Source organism: Schistocerca cancellata, chromosome 2 (assembly GCF_023864275.1).
Source record: "Schistocerca cancellata isolate TAMUIC-IGC-003103 chromosome 2, iqSchCanc2.1, whole genome shotgun sequence".
Classification (NCBI taxonomy): domain Eukaryota; kingdom Metazoa; phylum Arthropoda; class Insecta; order Orthoptera; family Acrididae; genus Schistocerca; species Schistocerca cancellata.
In genome coordinates, this window is record NC_064627.1 from 296,501,773 (window position 1) to 296,517,754 (window position 15,982).

At 37.4% G+C, this 15,982-nt stretch overlaps 1 protein-coding gene across 3 annotated transcripts in view; it reads left to right on the plus strand.

The window, feature by feature from the left end:
- Window positions 1-15,982, plus strand: part of LOC126161664 (uncharacterized) — a 496,787-nt gene that overhangs the window by 426,467 nt on the left and 54,338 nt on the right. For all 3 annotated transcript variants that reach the window (XM_049917659.1, XM_049917660.1, XM_049917661.1), the window contains exons 22-23: window positions 1,030-1,120; window positions 1,280-1,604. In XM_049917659.1, the coding sequence (XP_049773616.1) occupies window positions 1,030-1,120; window positions 1,280-1,604 (416 nt within the window). The remainder of the gene's footprint in view (window positions 1-1,029; window positions 1,121-1,279; window positions 1,605-15,982) is intronic.

The following is a 15,982-nucleotide window of genomic DNA, read 5'->3' on the forward strand; positions in this document are numbered from 1 at the left end:
ACAAACATGTTGGCTTGAACTTTGTATGTGTTAGCACCTTTGCTTCAAAGTGTTCCATAAACACATTTACTGCAGCAGATAACAGATTACCTATTGTCTTGCTATTGGTTTGGTTTGTTCATATTTTTTTCTGTCAAACAGGAAATGAGTTGACATGAAAACATGACTAAAATGTTCAGTAAAACTGCTGTTCAGCATTTCATTGATTAGTTCCAAGGAATTTATAGGACGACAGGGAAAATGCAATTCTGTTAGTCAACAACAGCAATGCTACAATCTTGATGTAATGTGCGGGATACAGTAAAAACACAATGCCCACAGAACACAATAAACAGGGAAAACTAATAACGCGGGACAGAGGTTGTAATTTAAAGAAGGCTTGTGGTCCGTCACGCACTTTATTAACATCTCGCCTGCCATTACATCCACTAGAGCTGGGTAAAGCTGCATGTGCGTCACGAATATCAGTGTGGGTTATGAAAAACAAAAGGATCATAAAAGGGGGTTGTGGACATGGGGAGTCATATTCGGCTGTAAGTAGTGGCACAAGATCAACTGTAGTTCACATTCTCATTGGAGTTCATGCTGCGAGTACACATTATAACACTACTTGCAGCACTTGAAGGTGATGATTGGGTCAGTCATAAAGATATGTGTGAAACGGAAACAGCTCTGCTGGACATCTGTAAGCACATCATTAATGTCAAAATGGTACAGCCCCCATTCTGAAAAACATACAACTATCCTTAACATTCCTACTGAAATATGTTTTATTGTTAGTATGTGACCCATTATTGGTTACATGTTTATTGCTGCGGTATTAAGTAACCAGACAGTATTTATGTAAATTGCACAAAAACTAAAGCCATCAATAATTAGCATGTGTTTCTGCATCTGGTTATGTAAGTTACACATATAAGAAAGTTTGGAACAAACAACAAAATAGAAAACATATCCACCTTTCAAGAGGACGTACATAGTCTTTACCTTCAAGATTCATTTTAGTACAATTTTTCTGTTGTGTTTCAGGGACAATGAAGAGTCAGTGTACCCATCAAGTGATGTACTGAAGGAATTAAACAATATAAGTAAAGAGAATCAGGTGACATCTTTTCCTAAGGTGAGTGCATTTCTTCATGCATTAGATAGTAATATTTTGCTCAATAATTACAAAGATTATAAATCAGCATTGGTTGTAACTCATGGATCAGTTTTGTGTGTAGTGAATCCAAATATCACCAAGAAGTCTGTCGCAAAATTTATTTACTTTGTATTGCAGAAAGATATGTTAAGACAGACGGCTAAATTAAACCAAAACAGTGATGCACAAGATACTAATGATGAGGAAGACAGATACCTTGAAGATGCTGGAAGTATTATGGAGAGTTTTAAGGCTGATGTGGATTTTACAAAGAGCAAAGTTGAAGTGGATAACATTGAGCAACCAATATTTGAGAAAATATCCTACAGCAAAAAGGATGTTGGGAGAGTCGCAGACAATATGACTGATTGGTTGCCTCCAGTTCCTTTAACAAAGTCACATTTTGCAGCTATTGCAACAAATGTTGACAGTGATGCTATTATATATCTTCATGATAGAGAAGGTAATGTATTGCTGCCTGTGAGAAAATTAGTAGACTTTGTGGATTACTGTTCTCAACTGAAGAGACATTTTGTCCAAGGATCGAACAAATTAATGTGAACATTTGTTTAATATGATGTATGGTCACCTGTTGACATCCAAAACACAATGAGTTCTGCATATTGATGCATATTAATGGTTATCAATAGGAATGTTAAATAACTTACCAAAGAAGATAATTGAAAAAAGTTGAATTTAGTAGGATGTTTTCTAATTCAGACCACAATTCTATGATAATGTGAAGACCAAATAATCATAAACTTTTAGCTGTCTGTGAGAGGGGTCAATATGCCAGAATTACTTCTTGACTATTGACTGGACATTGTCACCTAAATAGTTTCATAGACCTTATTAGCCACATTGTAGTTCATTGTAATCACAAGACCCACTGAGAAGTATGGTGCAATCAGTAATTCATAGTTGCAAAAAGATATTCTGGATCACTCTTCCCCTGGTGCCTTCCACACATGAACTTGTCCTGCAGTTGGGAACAGTTTAGATGTAGGCTGTGTTAGTGCCCTCCACACATGAACTTGTCCTGCAGCTGAGAACAGTTTAGATTTAGGCTGTCAGACATTGTGTGTTTCCATTGGTGTCTAATCCATATGTAGTATGTTTTGCTTTCCTGAAACCTCTCTTTGAGGCTTGGTAACAACAGCTGTACCATGGAAGATTTGTTTATGCAGTTACAATGTCAGAGTCATTAATGAAAAATTTGTGCGTTAGAACACATAAAGTTTGCTGTTCCATTGCAGCACCATTCTTATTAACAGGTAACAACCCTCTGGGGTTATAATATAATTGTCATTTATAAATAGAAAACTAGGCTGCAAATTGGCTTCTGGACAGAGAACACTGTCGGGTCACACGTGGTATGCAGCATGATAAGAGTCACATATATATAAAGTAGGGAGTGTACAAAAATATGTGGTTACTGCGTTAAGGTTTATTTCGGGCAACCTGGTAAGAACTACGAAACAAGTTTTAGAAAACATGTTAATGTTAGTGAGTCCAATCAATCAACATGTAGTACTCATTTAAGGGAGTACAAGCATTCTGCTAATGATATCATGAAGAACATTGAAGAACATTACCATTCTCTAAATGGCAGAAAAAGGTGGGTTATTGAGTATTCTTGAAGAAGTAGAAATATACATCCATATCCTGAAACACCCAGTCAATATCCGTAATAGACAGATAGTGTTTGTAAATATATAGAACATCAACTATGTAAGTTCAGATTGGAAATGTCTGTTTCCCAGCATACAAATTGACTAAACGTTAACAAGACGCCTGTATATTAGTATGTCCTGAGATGCAGGTACAGGTTGGCAACATCTTTATATACATAGTAGACACAGGTTTTATTACATTTATGTCCATCTTGCTCAGTGTGTTATTCATAACAGATGACATCATTTTTTGTCTCTCTACACAATGAGCAAGGCGATGCAGTGGTTAGCACACTGGACTCCCATTCAGGAGGACTATGCTTCAAACCCGCGTCCGGCCATCCTGAATTATGTGATTTCCCTAAATCACTTCAGGCAAATGCTGGGATGGTTCCTTTGAAAATGGCATGGCCAATTTCCTTCCCCATCCTTCCCTAATCTGAGCATGTGTTCCATTTCTAATGACCTCATTGTCAACAGAACGTTGAACATTAATCTCCTCCTCCTTTGTCTCTTTACATATTCTGTTGTTATATACTATTTGTCCATACACAGTATTCTGTGTACATTGTGTGTATGATACAGATCAATCTGGGTATAGTCTCATACATAATAGTGAGGCCATTGTTATGAGACCCTTTGTCCTACCATCAGTTTCATGTTTTCTTACTCTGGTAATAGTGTTCGAGATGACATGTAATTGTGGCTGAAACGTGATGTGGCACTTAACACACAACTGATGGAGAAATTGTTCAGTGATCATGTTCACATGAATTTAAAAAAAAAAAATTATATTCTCATTCATTTATCATCTTGAAGTTTTATAACTTATACATTCAGTGGGCAACTGCTGCATTTAAACTCTCCAGTATTGGGGGGTAAACCATAAATGTTACTGACACGGGGAAATGCATGTCGGTACGTGGCCATCTATCGCACAGCAAAATATTAACACAGATGGTAATGCTATGCCTAACAAGCCAGTGCTATGAAAATTTCTGGCAGATTAAAACTGTATGCCAGACGGAGACTCGAACTTTGGACTTTCGCTTTAGGCAAGCAAGTGCTCTACCTTACTTGCCAAAAGGCAAAGGTCCTGAATTTGAGTGTCAGTCTGGCACACAGTTTTAATCTACCAAGAAGTGCACTGCACAGTGAAAATTTCATTCTGGAAGCCAGTTTTAGCGTCTCATCACTTTAAACAAATGAATGAGCTTCGAATCAAAACTAATACTGAAAGTAACAAAACCTTTGAACATATGTCAGGTATGACCACCAGCTTGGTATGATGACTGACACAACTCTGATGATGATATTTACAGATAGGCTCGTACCAATAGTGTGACTAAGCAAATTGAAACAAATAAGGAAATTGCAGTAAAGTGCTGGGAAACGGATATACATTCATGTATATGAACAGCTTGAACAAGTAGAGATAGGATGTTCATGTTCGCAGGACATGTACATTAGTATGTTCTGCAGAAATGTTTAACATTTCAATTACCTCGATTCAACATGCATCCCACTGTCTAGTAGGCACAGGGTATACCATGGGCCCTGATAATTTATTCCATGTGTGATGGCATTGATACGAATAAGGCACAAATGGCGTCTTGTGGTATAGTCATCCTTGTTGCATTCGCCCAGTTCTGAAGTTCATCTCTGGTGGTTGGTATTGTGTCATAGCAGCACACCCGTCGTTTCACCATATACCACACATTTTCGACTGGCGACAAGTTTTGTGAACTGGCAGGCCAGAGTAAAAGGCTGAAATCCAATGCAGTCACTGTGATGCCGCTCCCCCTACCTTCAGCAAACTAAAATGTGGCTATCATTTTCACACAGATAGAACCGGAATTCATCTGAAAACAATAGCTGATACCTTTCCTGTCCCCTGTGGTGTCTTTCCATACACCACTGCCATCTAGCATGTTCCTGCACATTCGTCAGAAGGTGGGGAGAAGTGAATGATGTGCACGTAACCCATGCCATAATAAACGGCGACAGACTGTCAACCTTGATAGTGTACATTATGTTCCACTGTTGCACCTGAGCTCAGTATGACGCAAATCTGCTGGCCGCTGTGGCCGAGCGGTTCTAGGCACTTCAGTCCGGAACCGTGCTGCTGCTACGGTCGCAGGTTCGATTCCTGCCTCGGGCATGGATGTGTGTGATGTCCTCAGGTTAGTTACGTTTAAGTAGTTCTAAGTCTAGGGGACTGATGACCTTAGATGTTAAGTCTCATACTGCTTAGAGTCAATTGAACCTATGGCCTTGGCTGTATGCATCACATTCTCTCATGCCAATAATGCACCCTCTTTCAAACTCATTGATTTGACTGTATGGTACACACATACATCTATGAGGCATTCTGCACATCTGCTCAAGTTACACTCATCTATTACCTTCGATTTATAGTGACAATGAGTGCCACAGGCACATTTCACCGGTAGGTGATGTTGACTGGCGATGTCAGTGTTGACTATGAACCTGCGGGCCAACATGGTTCAAATGCTAATCATTTCTGCAGATCATACTAATGTATATGTCCTGTGAATATAAATGTCCTATCTCTAGTGTTCTAGGGGTTCTGTTTTTTTCTGAACATTAGGGTAAAATGTGTTGGTCAGGAGGAGACAGAAGAAGAAATCCTGCCACAATAATAGTGGCTAAAGAACTGGCAGGTAAAGTACTTAATGTGGAAAATGTATGCAACAGAATAATTAAAGTTTAAGATAATGCTGGAAGGAAATATCCTTGATGTAAACCATGTTCCTCAAATAAGAAATAAGACAAAAGCTAAAGAAGGGTTTATCATTAAACTGGAAGGTGCTGTAACATCATAACAAGACTATGATTATAGGAGATTTTAATGGTAGATTTGAGAGTGATAAAGGAGAATATGAAGTTGTCATAGAAAGCCATGAAGAAGATTACAGAATCTTTGAAGGATAGGTTGTTATTAGCCACACATCTGAGAAATAAATGGGTCATTGGTAATGGATGGTATAAAAAAAAAAAAAGAAATAGGCACAAGTTTACCAGATACAACAGGAATTTGCAACAGAAATCCATAATAGACCATGTAAAAATAACAGAAGTAACCAGAAAATGGCTGACAGAAGTGAAAGTGACGCCAAGCATTAATCACGATGATAATCACGGACTGTTGGTGGGGACATTGAAGAAATTCAGTGAGGGTAAATGTATGGGGAAGACAGGCAAAAACCAAATACTGGAAACAGAAACAGAGAGAAACACAGGAGATGTACAGGCAAAAGATTGGGACACTGCTTACTAAGATGAGAAAAAGAATGGAGGAGGTTCAAACAGGCTTTAGTTAAGGGAGCAGAAGGAAAAAATTGGAAGAATGTCAATAGAAGTCAGATACAAAGAAACACCATTGTGGGATGAGAGAATTGCAGCAGCAGTCAAGAAGAAAAAGAAGGATAGCACATGGAGAGAATGGTTGAAAAACAGACAAATAGAGATGTCTAAGCACAATGGGAAGGAAAATGATGATGGGGAAAAATTCACATAAGAAATAGAGGAGAATTTAAAGATGTAAAGAAGAAATTATACCAACCATAAGGTAATAGAAAGTGGCAAACAGAAAATACTTTTAAAGTCATCAACAGAGAGGGAAATCTGTGTGGTAGGAAGTAGTTTTCAAAGTATGTGTGAAAGACTAGAGAAAAAAATACGAATAAATGAAGTTGAGGGAAACAAAAGAAATAACATCATCACAGAGGAAAACATTCGTAAATGGACTGGTGATATAGGAAGGAAAGATCTGTAGATGTTGGATGTAGAGAAACCTGCATTAGAAATAAAAACAAAATGGGAAACGCTTTAGGCAAATGTCAGGATGGTTCCTTTGAAAGGGCACGGCCGACTTCCTTCCCCATCGTACCCGAATCCGATGAGACCGATGACCTTGCAGTTTGGTCTTCTTCCTCAAATCAACCCAACCAACAAAATAGGAAAGCCTCTGGAGTAGATGACATCACAATGGAAAGCCGTATGATGTATTGGGATTCAGTGGCTGTGTGGAATAATAAGTTTAGGGTGCACATGTGTAGATAGTCCCGATGATTGGATAAAGGCAATCATTGTACCTACTCATAAGAAGTGTGACGAGGTGCTCTTCGATAACTAAAGAGAAATAACATTTCTGAGCCATAGCTTGAAGATCTGTGAAAACATAATTTTACAAAAAACCGTAAGAGAACAAAAACAAGGATTTCACCATGAAAGGTCATCTATAGATGCTATTTTTACAGCTATACAGGTGGTACAGAAAAGATAGGAATTTTGGAAAGACGTAACAGTTGCCTTAATAGATTTAAAAAGACAGAGAGAGAGATATGGTAAGGTCTGATAGAAAGGAACTGTCAAAATGAATGCAACTCAGCATCAGAAATATGTATAACAAAGTGCCTGAATTTTTTTAAATAGATGGTAAAAAATCGGAATGATTTAGAACAGATAGAGAGGTTTGATAATGAAATGGTATGGGAAGACATTTGGGGGGGGGGGGGGGGCACTTGGTACTTCAACTGTCCCACACCATAAAGTGGTTTGCAGAGTATAAATATAGGTTAGAGTTAAGGTTCAGGAGTACTGTGCCTTTTCAATCCAAGCAGTTATGTAGTCTCCAATAACTGTTCTCCTATCTCAATTTTTTTCTTATATTCAATCACAGCTTTCCTTAATTTCGAATTCCTGATTGTTGGAAATTGATTGTATGCATACAACATTGTATGGCAGTAGCCATTTTCTTAAATTTAGTTTTGCAAAAATCTTGTTTATTTTATGTTAATAAAGAGACATCAGTGTATTGACATGTATTGCGACACTCCTATGAGTATAATTCATGCACTTTAATTGTGAACCAGAAAGAACTATCTATTATCCTTCTGACATGATCATGAGTTCATTAAAGTACGGAATTTTTGCGGTACTATATTTGGGATTTTTCCATTAAGAGTCCAAAGTGTGAAGTTTTATGCACCCTTATTGTCTATAAGTAAACGTATTGCTAATTAATGTTATATTATAAAGTGTGTTTTAAATAATATGCACTTGCATTTCCTTCACTCCTACCCATCCACCCACCCCCCTGCCCCCTTTCTTTTTTTTTTCTTGATTGATGATACATGTTAGCACAAATATTTGTGTTGTATTATTTGTTTGAGGTACTCCTTGGGTGGCCTGCAGCAGTTAAAGAGTTCACCAGCACCTAGAAAATGCAAAAGTATGTCATACAGCTCCTAGCTCTGCATAGACCACTTAAGGAGAGCCTCAGAGTAGGCGTTGTTAATAGTCATCAATGAAGATATTATCCAGCAATACATTGTGAAGACTCGTGAAAAAATTTTCGAATCATTTTAGTGTGTAGCTTGTGTACAGTAAGTTGTCAGTTCGCGTGGTGGCTATCGGATATGGCAGGAAGTACATCTTGCCCTCACATTAAGACTGCCAAGGGGAGAGGTATGGTGAGGGGAAAGCAGCATTAGTTATTGCAGCAGTGCTGGCACCATTACAATAATACAGGGTGTTTCAAAATGAACATACCGGTTTTAAGGCATTGTAGCATTTATTACACTCAACTTACAACTGTAAATAATACACCAAATGAAAGAGCAACTACAACAGTTTTGTTTATATACCTGTGCATAATGTACAAAGAGTGACTGAAAAACGTGTTGAACAGGTGCGAGTCTTCCACACTTAGCCCCAAGAAATATCCCTGCAGAAAGTTTATGGGCCTTCCTTTTTTTGGAATGATCTGTAACTGATGTTTCTTATCTTGATGTGTGACAGCTATGGCCTGTGCCTCAATGGGAAGAAACTGAACAACACATCTTCATTTGGGAGCAAGATAGTGCACGGCCTCACTGGCATAACTCAGTAGGTGACTGCTTAAACGACATTGTATCTGACCGTTGGATGGGGTGCAATGGGCTGAGTGACACAGCATTTTATGCATGACCTCCATGTTCACACACGAATCTGATGTGATCATGTGTATGTGCCTCTGATAACAGCTGATCTATCTGACTTTAGAAACAGTGTTATTGCAACAACTACTCGTGACACATTGATCAAGGTTTCGGAACAACTCGTCTATCGATTCGATGTGTGATTGGTGTTCACACTGAATAATTGTAAGAAAAACTGCTTCTGTTTCTCTTTCATTTGATGTATTATGTATAATTGTAAGGTGAAGGTAATATGTGCTACAAAGCCTTGAAATCTGTATATTCATTTTGAAACATCCTGTACTTTGCATCTGGAGACAGCTTAACATTGGCAGCTCTTTGAGACAAGTCATCTCTCTATCTATCCAGTGCGGGTTTTCTCCATGTCTGTCTGCACCAGTGAAATCATCAAGTTATCGTGGACAAGCTGTATCTCTGTATATGACTGACTGACTGACTGACTCATCATCATCCAGCCCAAACTGCTAAGGACAGAAACTTGAGATTTGGAGAAAGTATGGATTTTACACTATAGGCATCATTTAAGAAGGGATTTCTCGAAATTCCAACCCTAAGGAGGTGAAATAGGGAATGAAGTGTTTTTTAAAAAAATGTCGCTATTAAGGCAAATTTGAAGCTAGACCCATGAAAATTGGTATTTGGTTTCTCGGTAAGAAATAAGGAAATTTGTGTTTCCGTGATTTTGGAAATTTAACCTTATGGGTGTGAAATAGTGGATGAGAGCTTTTTTAAAAAATATTATCATTAAGGAACTACTAAAATATATTTAAAGCTACATCTATGAACATTGCTATTTGACTACTTGATTACAAATAATAAAAAAAAATGTGTTTCATTGTTTTTGGAAATTGAACACCTAAGTGGGTGAAATACGAGACAAGATGTTTTTATGAAAAATTTTACTAGGAAAGCATTTTTAAAGCCAAATATACAAAAATTTAAATTTAGTTTTGCAGTTACAAATATAAAAAAAAGTATGTGTTTCTCTGTTTTTGGAAATTCAACCCCTTTTGGGGTTCAATGGAGGATGAAAGTTTCTGTGGAAAAATTTCATTGTGCAAGCATTTTTTAAGCTAAATCTATGAAAATTTGTATTTTGCTTCTCTGTTAGAAATAAAACATACACGTCACTGTTCTTGGAAATTCAGCTTCTAAGGGGGTCAAACTTTTATGAAAATATTTAATTGCAAAAACATTTTTAAGGCTAAATTTTGGAAAATTGGTGTTTGGCTTCTTGGTTAGAAATGAAAAATACATGTTTCACTGTCTTTGGGAATTCAACATCTAAGGGGGTGAAATAGGATCATATTCATTCACTGAGGCTTCATCGCCCTGCCCAAACTTGAAGTTTGGAGAGGGTGTGGATCATATACTGTAAGCATCATTGATGTAGGGATTGTCCAAATATCAGTCCTAAGGGAATGAAAGGCTTTTTGAAAGTATGTTGCTGTTAAGGGAATTTTGAAACTACAACTATGAAAACTATAGTGCGCGTCATATATCTTGGCGGCCGAGTTTAGGTTCGTTCTGCGCATCTGACGTCACAAAACACAGTCAGCCAGTGAACAGAGAACGACGTTGCCAGATCTCAACTGCAGTGCAGAGCACGGACGAGTGTCTTCAGTTCTAGAAACGTTCAGTCATAAATAAAGTAATAGAACAAAAGCAATGTCTTGATAGCAGACTTTCTTTTATAGAATGTTTGGAAAAAGCATTCTTTAAACCAACTGCTTCATATTCTATTAATTAATTAAACCAAACAAGCAATAAGACTCCTAATTCAGGTGATAGCAAGGAAAGGTGTTTGTTTCAATCTCACGAACTGCTTTTTCGCAATAAAGATCAGCGGTAATTGTTTATTTCCTATTGTACTTCGACGAAACGTGAGTAATTCATAGTCATACCAACAGTGTTTATAAGTAGTTGCGTGAGTGTTAGACTCCTTATGGTGTTACACTGTTCGATGAGCTGAGGTGGCGGAACGGTTAAGGTGTTGGGCTGCCAAGCGAAAGGTTTTGAGTTCAAACCTTGTGCGGTGCTTAATATTTTCTTTATTTTAAAACAATATTGGAGTGCCTTACTTCACGAATTTTATTCGTTTGAATGAAATTTCGAGTGCTTTGCCTCTTCATCAACTTTTTCGCTGCTGCTGACATGTGCTCCCCGCATTCCGCGCTGTGCGCGATTTTGTCATCGCTGCACTTCTCGCCTGTGCAGACACATGGTGTTCCCACTGCTTTGACACACTTATCATTCGATTTCACAAAAACTTTTTGGCCAAAAAATTTGATTTTTACACGTCTTCTTGACTGATACCTTCCCCCCATAAATGACTAAATTTTGTTTTGATGTGCAGCATTAAATGTAGTAAACCATTGCACGAAATTTTGAAGAGTTTGCAGAGGTAAAAGTCCATAGCGTATACTTTCCGTATGGTCGATTTTAGTTGCCACAATGTTGAGAATGAAATGTGGACAAGATACCTAAATTTCATATAATATTTACTGTATAACAATATCTCATTTAATTTAAGTACCACATAGGTGTCGTATGTAATATTGAGAAATATTCCGTCTTTCGCGACTGTAATAAAAGTTTTATTTACCCAGGGCGCGTTTGGCTTTATTTTAAAGCACTTCCATCGGTGAAAGCTATGGCACATACACAATGGTATTCATGTTCTGTTTCTTGTTTTTGTCCCACAGTCGCAGTTTTACCAATGGTATTGAAATATATCCCTCTTCTGCAACTGTAATAAGCGACTTATTTAGACCAGACGCGTTTCTCTCTTTTGAAGCATCATAAGAGGACTGTATTTTGTGTCCTCCATTGCCAAGTCACCTTTTGTAGTTTTGTGCTGCGGTAGCACAATATTCAACGTTTGTGTTGGCTCATCAGTGTTTTAGCAAATAAATGCTGTTTGTGTGTGCCACACACAAAATTATATTTGACATAGCTCTGAGCACTTCACTGACAGACGGAATATTCAAGTCCTAATGTTTTTGTAAGTCCACAGTTTTGTTTAATGTATTTTGTCTACTTCCTTTTGATTGATTGAAGTGCTTTAAAATAAAGCCAAACGTGCCCAGTGTAAGTAAAACTTTCCTTACAGTCGCGAAAGGTGGAATATTTCTCAATATTACATACGACACTTATGTGGTACTTAAATTAAGTGAAATATATAGGTATCTTGTCCACATTTCATTCTCAACATTGTGGCAACTAAAATCGACCATCCGGAAAGTATACTCTATGGACTTAACCTCTGCAAACTCTTCAAAATTTCGTGCAATGGTTTACTGTACTTAATGCTGCATAATAACTGCGTTGAACATCGAAACAAAAATAAGTCATTTATGGGGGGAAGGTATCAGTCAAGAAGATAGGTAAAAATCTAATTTTTGAGCCAAATAGTTTTTGTGGAATCGAATGATAAAGAGTGTCAAAGCAGTCGGAACACAGTGTGTCTGCACAGGCGAGCAGTGCAGTGACAAAATCGCCCACAGCGCGGAATGCAGGGAGCACGTCTTTGTAGCAGCGAAATGGTTACTGCGGCCGTGGTGGCTTTACTTCATGAACTGCGCGCTCCCGCCTAAATGTAAGCGTGCAAACTATGCTATACTATGGCGCTGCTTCTCTTGGCGCGTGCGTCGTGTGCAACTGGCAACGCAGCAATCTCCCGCGTCTAGACGGGCATGCGCGAGCCGCCAAGATAAATGCATTGAACTATAGTATGTGGTTCCTCAGTCAGAAAATAAAAAATATGTGTATCAGCATTTTTGTAAATTCAAACCCTAAAGGAGTGCAGTAGGGGATGAAACTTTTTAAGAAAATATTTTGTTACATTAAAAAAGATTTTAAAGCTAAACTTATGAAAATTGGTATTTCACTTCTCGGTTAGATTTAAAGAAATATTTGTTAGGGGATGAAAGTTGCTATGGAAATATCTACACAAGAACACAAAAGGCATGTTTAACAAAGACTTTGGGCTCCAACTATCAGAATCGCCTTTTGGTCAGAAGTACATTTGGAAAAGACCGTGCTTACATGGCCTTAATTGGTGTGAAAAGATTAGAAGGTGCTGCAGTTTGTGAACGACATAAAAATTCAAATAAAGAAAGAAAAATAGTCTGCAGCCCATAAATTCTATGCAAACAAAGCATTTATCACTAAGTTAGTTTACTATGTTTTGGTTGACACAGACCCTCTCATGTGGTGACCCTGAAGTGAAATATGAATCTACTGCAGAGAAGTTAGATTTGATACTACAAAGGTAAAGAGACTTACAAAGAAGGACAAAACATAATTTTCATCTGAATACAAGATGTACTGATAAATAATTTCAGAATGACTTATCAAGATTGAAGATTCCATTATATGTGCAAACAATGTCAGTACACGTGTGAGCTATTAGTACAGTGCATAAGGGTAAGCAATTGTGCAAAATCAAAAGAACAACAGACTTAATGATAACTTCAGTTGAAAATACAACCAAATATTGGACTTCACGTCCCATCTGATGTGAATTAAGAGATTAATTGACGTCCAAAAAAGATTAACATAATATGTAAAAGCTCAGCTTCTCTTGTAGCTTATTAATCATAGAGACAAATATTATATATGAAAGCTTTGCTTTTCTTGTAGCAACACTATGTATATTAATTTAAACCATTAAATTTTCCTGTTCATGTGTTTGCGCTACTTAACACTGATGTTGCTATTGACCTGACTACATCACATGTCCGTCCTATGCTCTAAATATCCGCTGTTATCGGCTGGCGAGATCATGTGACATGAACTGTGACTGGCTTAAAAAAGCGCATCGCAATTGCGATTTCAGTACTTCGGAAAGTAACATGCGGTGTTCAGTGGAATGCAAATTTATACCTTCGTAATACGAAAATATGCAACATACATGTTGGTGCACATCAAAGAACATTCCAAATTATGTTTTTTCCCTTGAGTTTCGTTTTCTAAAGAGCCGGGAAATTATAAGCCGCTGTATATAAACATAACCATTGAAATGACTGACAAATTTTACAGTTCTGAGGGAAATTATACAGTCACTTAACACGGAAAAAGTGTATTTTCACCCGGGAGAAAGTGTATTTTTAACTGGGAGATCTGGGAAAAATCCGGGAATTTTTTTTTCCTTGTCCACGTATACACCCTGTGGATAGAAGTTACTATTTTCATTGCTGCTCTCTCCAGCAGTCAGTTGTTAGAACCAATTTTCGGGGCCTGTGAGAGTGAAGCTTGTGATGTCCTTCTGTAGAACTGATGAAGATCTCTGTCCTGCAGCACACCAGGGAAGGACCCTGGGCTGCAGTATGGGAGGGGTATCTGTCTTTGGGCTGTGTCTTTGTCTTTCTTAGGTTCCAACATTCCAAGTCTTACCTTTTCTTTCTTACTTCCGTCTTTTCATGTTCACTAGTTCCACTGACAGAACACTTCTTCTGCCTGTATATCTAAAATGTGTTTTCACAGGATTGTCCGAGCTGTAGTAATGCTAAAGTAGCTTGTGGACGTAGTAGTTTAATGTCTTGGCACCAAAATGGAACTTAGTTTTGCTGAATTTATTTTGAAAACAATAATTAACCTTCGCAATACCAACGCATTTTCAGTAACATATATTACTAGAGAGGGGGGAAGGGGGGGGCAACTTTGTGCTCACCATTGAAAAAAATTAAAAAATAAATAAAATTCATTAATTGATCTTGAATTACATTAATAACATAATTTTGAAAGATCTATTCATGGATAATCAGGATCCAGAACCTGAATATTTCTGTTAAAACTGTTTTCAATAATGCATTTTATGTCTTTCACTTACTTCGTCATTTATGTTTACTAAGTCTGATTATCTTGAGAAAAATTAGTACTAAAAGTTGGTATAGTACTATTGAAGTACCCTTTACTATTATTTTTAAAAAATTACAAAAACTTGAGGTAATACACAAAAACCTTAAGTGCATAACATAGTTTGCTAGAAGAATTATTCACCACTCACTTTGGAATCTACTTCACACTTAGAACATACAACAGTTTTTTGCTGTGTTTACCACATGTGTATCTCTTACAATTGTTGCAGATTATAGTTGTTTTGTTCACTTTCTTGTACTTTCCTGCATTTGAAAGGCTTTCACTAACACACAAATGACATCTACCTTTACCTCCATGAGCTTCCTTTGCACTGAAGTTGTGCTTGATTTCCCATCCGAGAACACCATACCTGAAACTACAGGCTTTTGCAGTCCTACAAATATTTATAGAACTTTCTCCAATGTGTAGTTTTATGAGCTGTAGTCCCAGTTCTCGAAGAAAGAGTCGTCGCTTATTAAGTTTTTTCTTATTCCAGTCTGGGAAGTTCAACAAAAATAATGTGTAATTATTTACCGCTGCTATGTCCACCAGAGTATAGAAAACAGACAGCAGCCACCTCCTTGTAGCCCTCTTAGTTGAACACTTCCTCAGTCCTCTTAGTTGAACATTTCCTCACTATTTGATCAGTCGTGTCAATGCCACCTTTAGTCTCATTATAATATAAATTTATAACTGTTTTCTTCAAAGTGTCAGTAGGTGAACCAATTGCAGTGTCATGATGTTTAGATGATAGAAATAGCAAATTTCTTTTGGGTTTTTCATGGGGGATATAAGAAACAATTGTGATAGTATCACTGAAAGCAAATTTACTGGAATATAATTCTCATCTTGAGATATCTTTCAGTCTTGAGGTAGGTTTCCTCTTAGCTTGTAATGTTCCCACGAGAGTTAGCTTGTGATTCCTCCACAGATCTTTGACCAAATCAATTGAAGTGTAATATCTGTCTGTAGTGACATTTCACCCTGAATTACGTATAGGAACCACCAGGCGTTTGACCACAGTTGCAGAGAATTTTATTGTTGTGTACCATCATTTCTTTTCCCAGCATAAGGCTCCAAGCTGATAACATAGCTAGTTTTAGCGTCTGTGAGCATGTGTAAAAGTATATCATATTTACCAGGTTTTTCCTTCATGAAGACCTTGAAGGGACACCTGCCACAGAACAATCACAGTATTTCATCAATAACAGTGTGCATCCCAACAAAATAATATTTTGGCAGTGATTCATTCATTTTATCAAAAACTTCTCCTATTGCAGCAAACTTATCACATTTCCTGC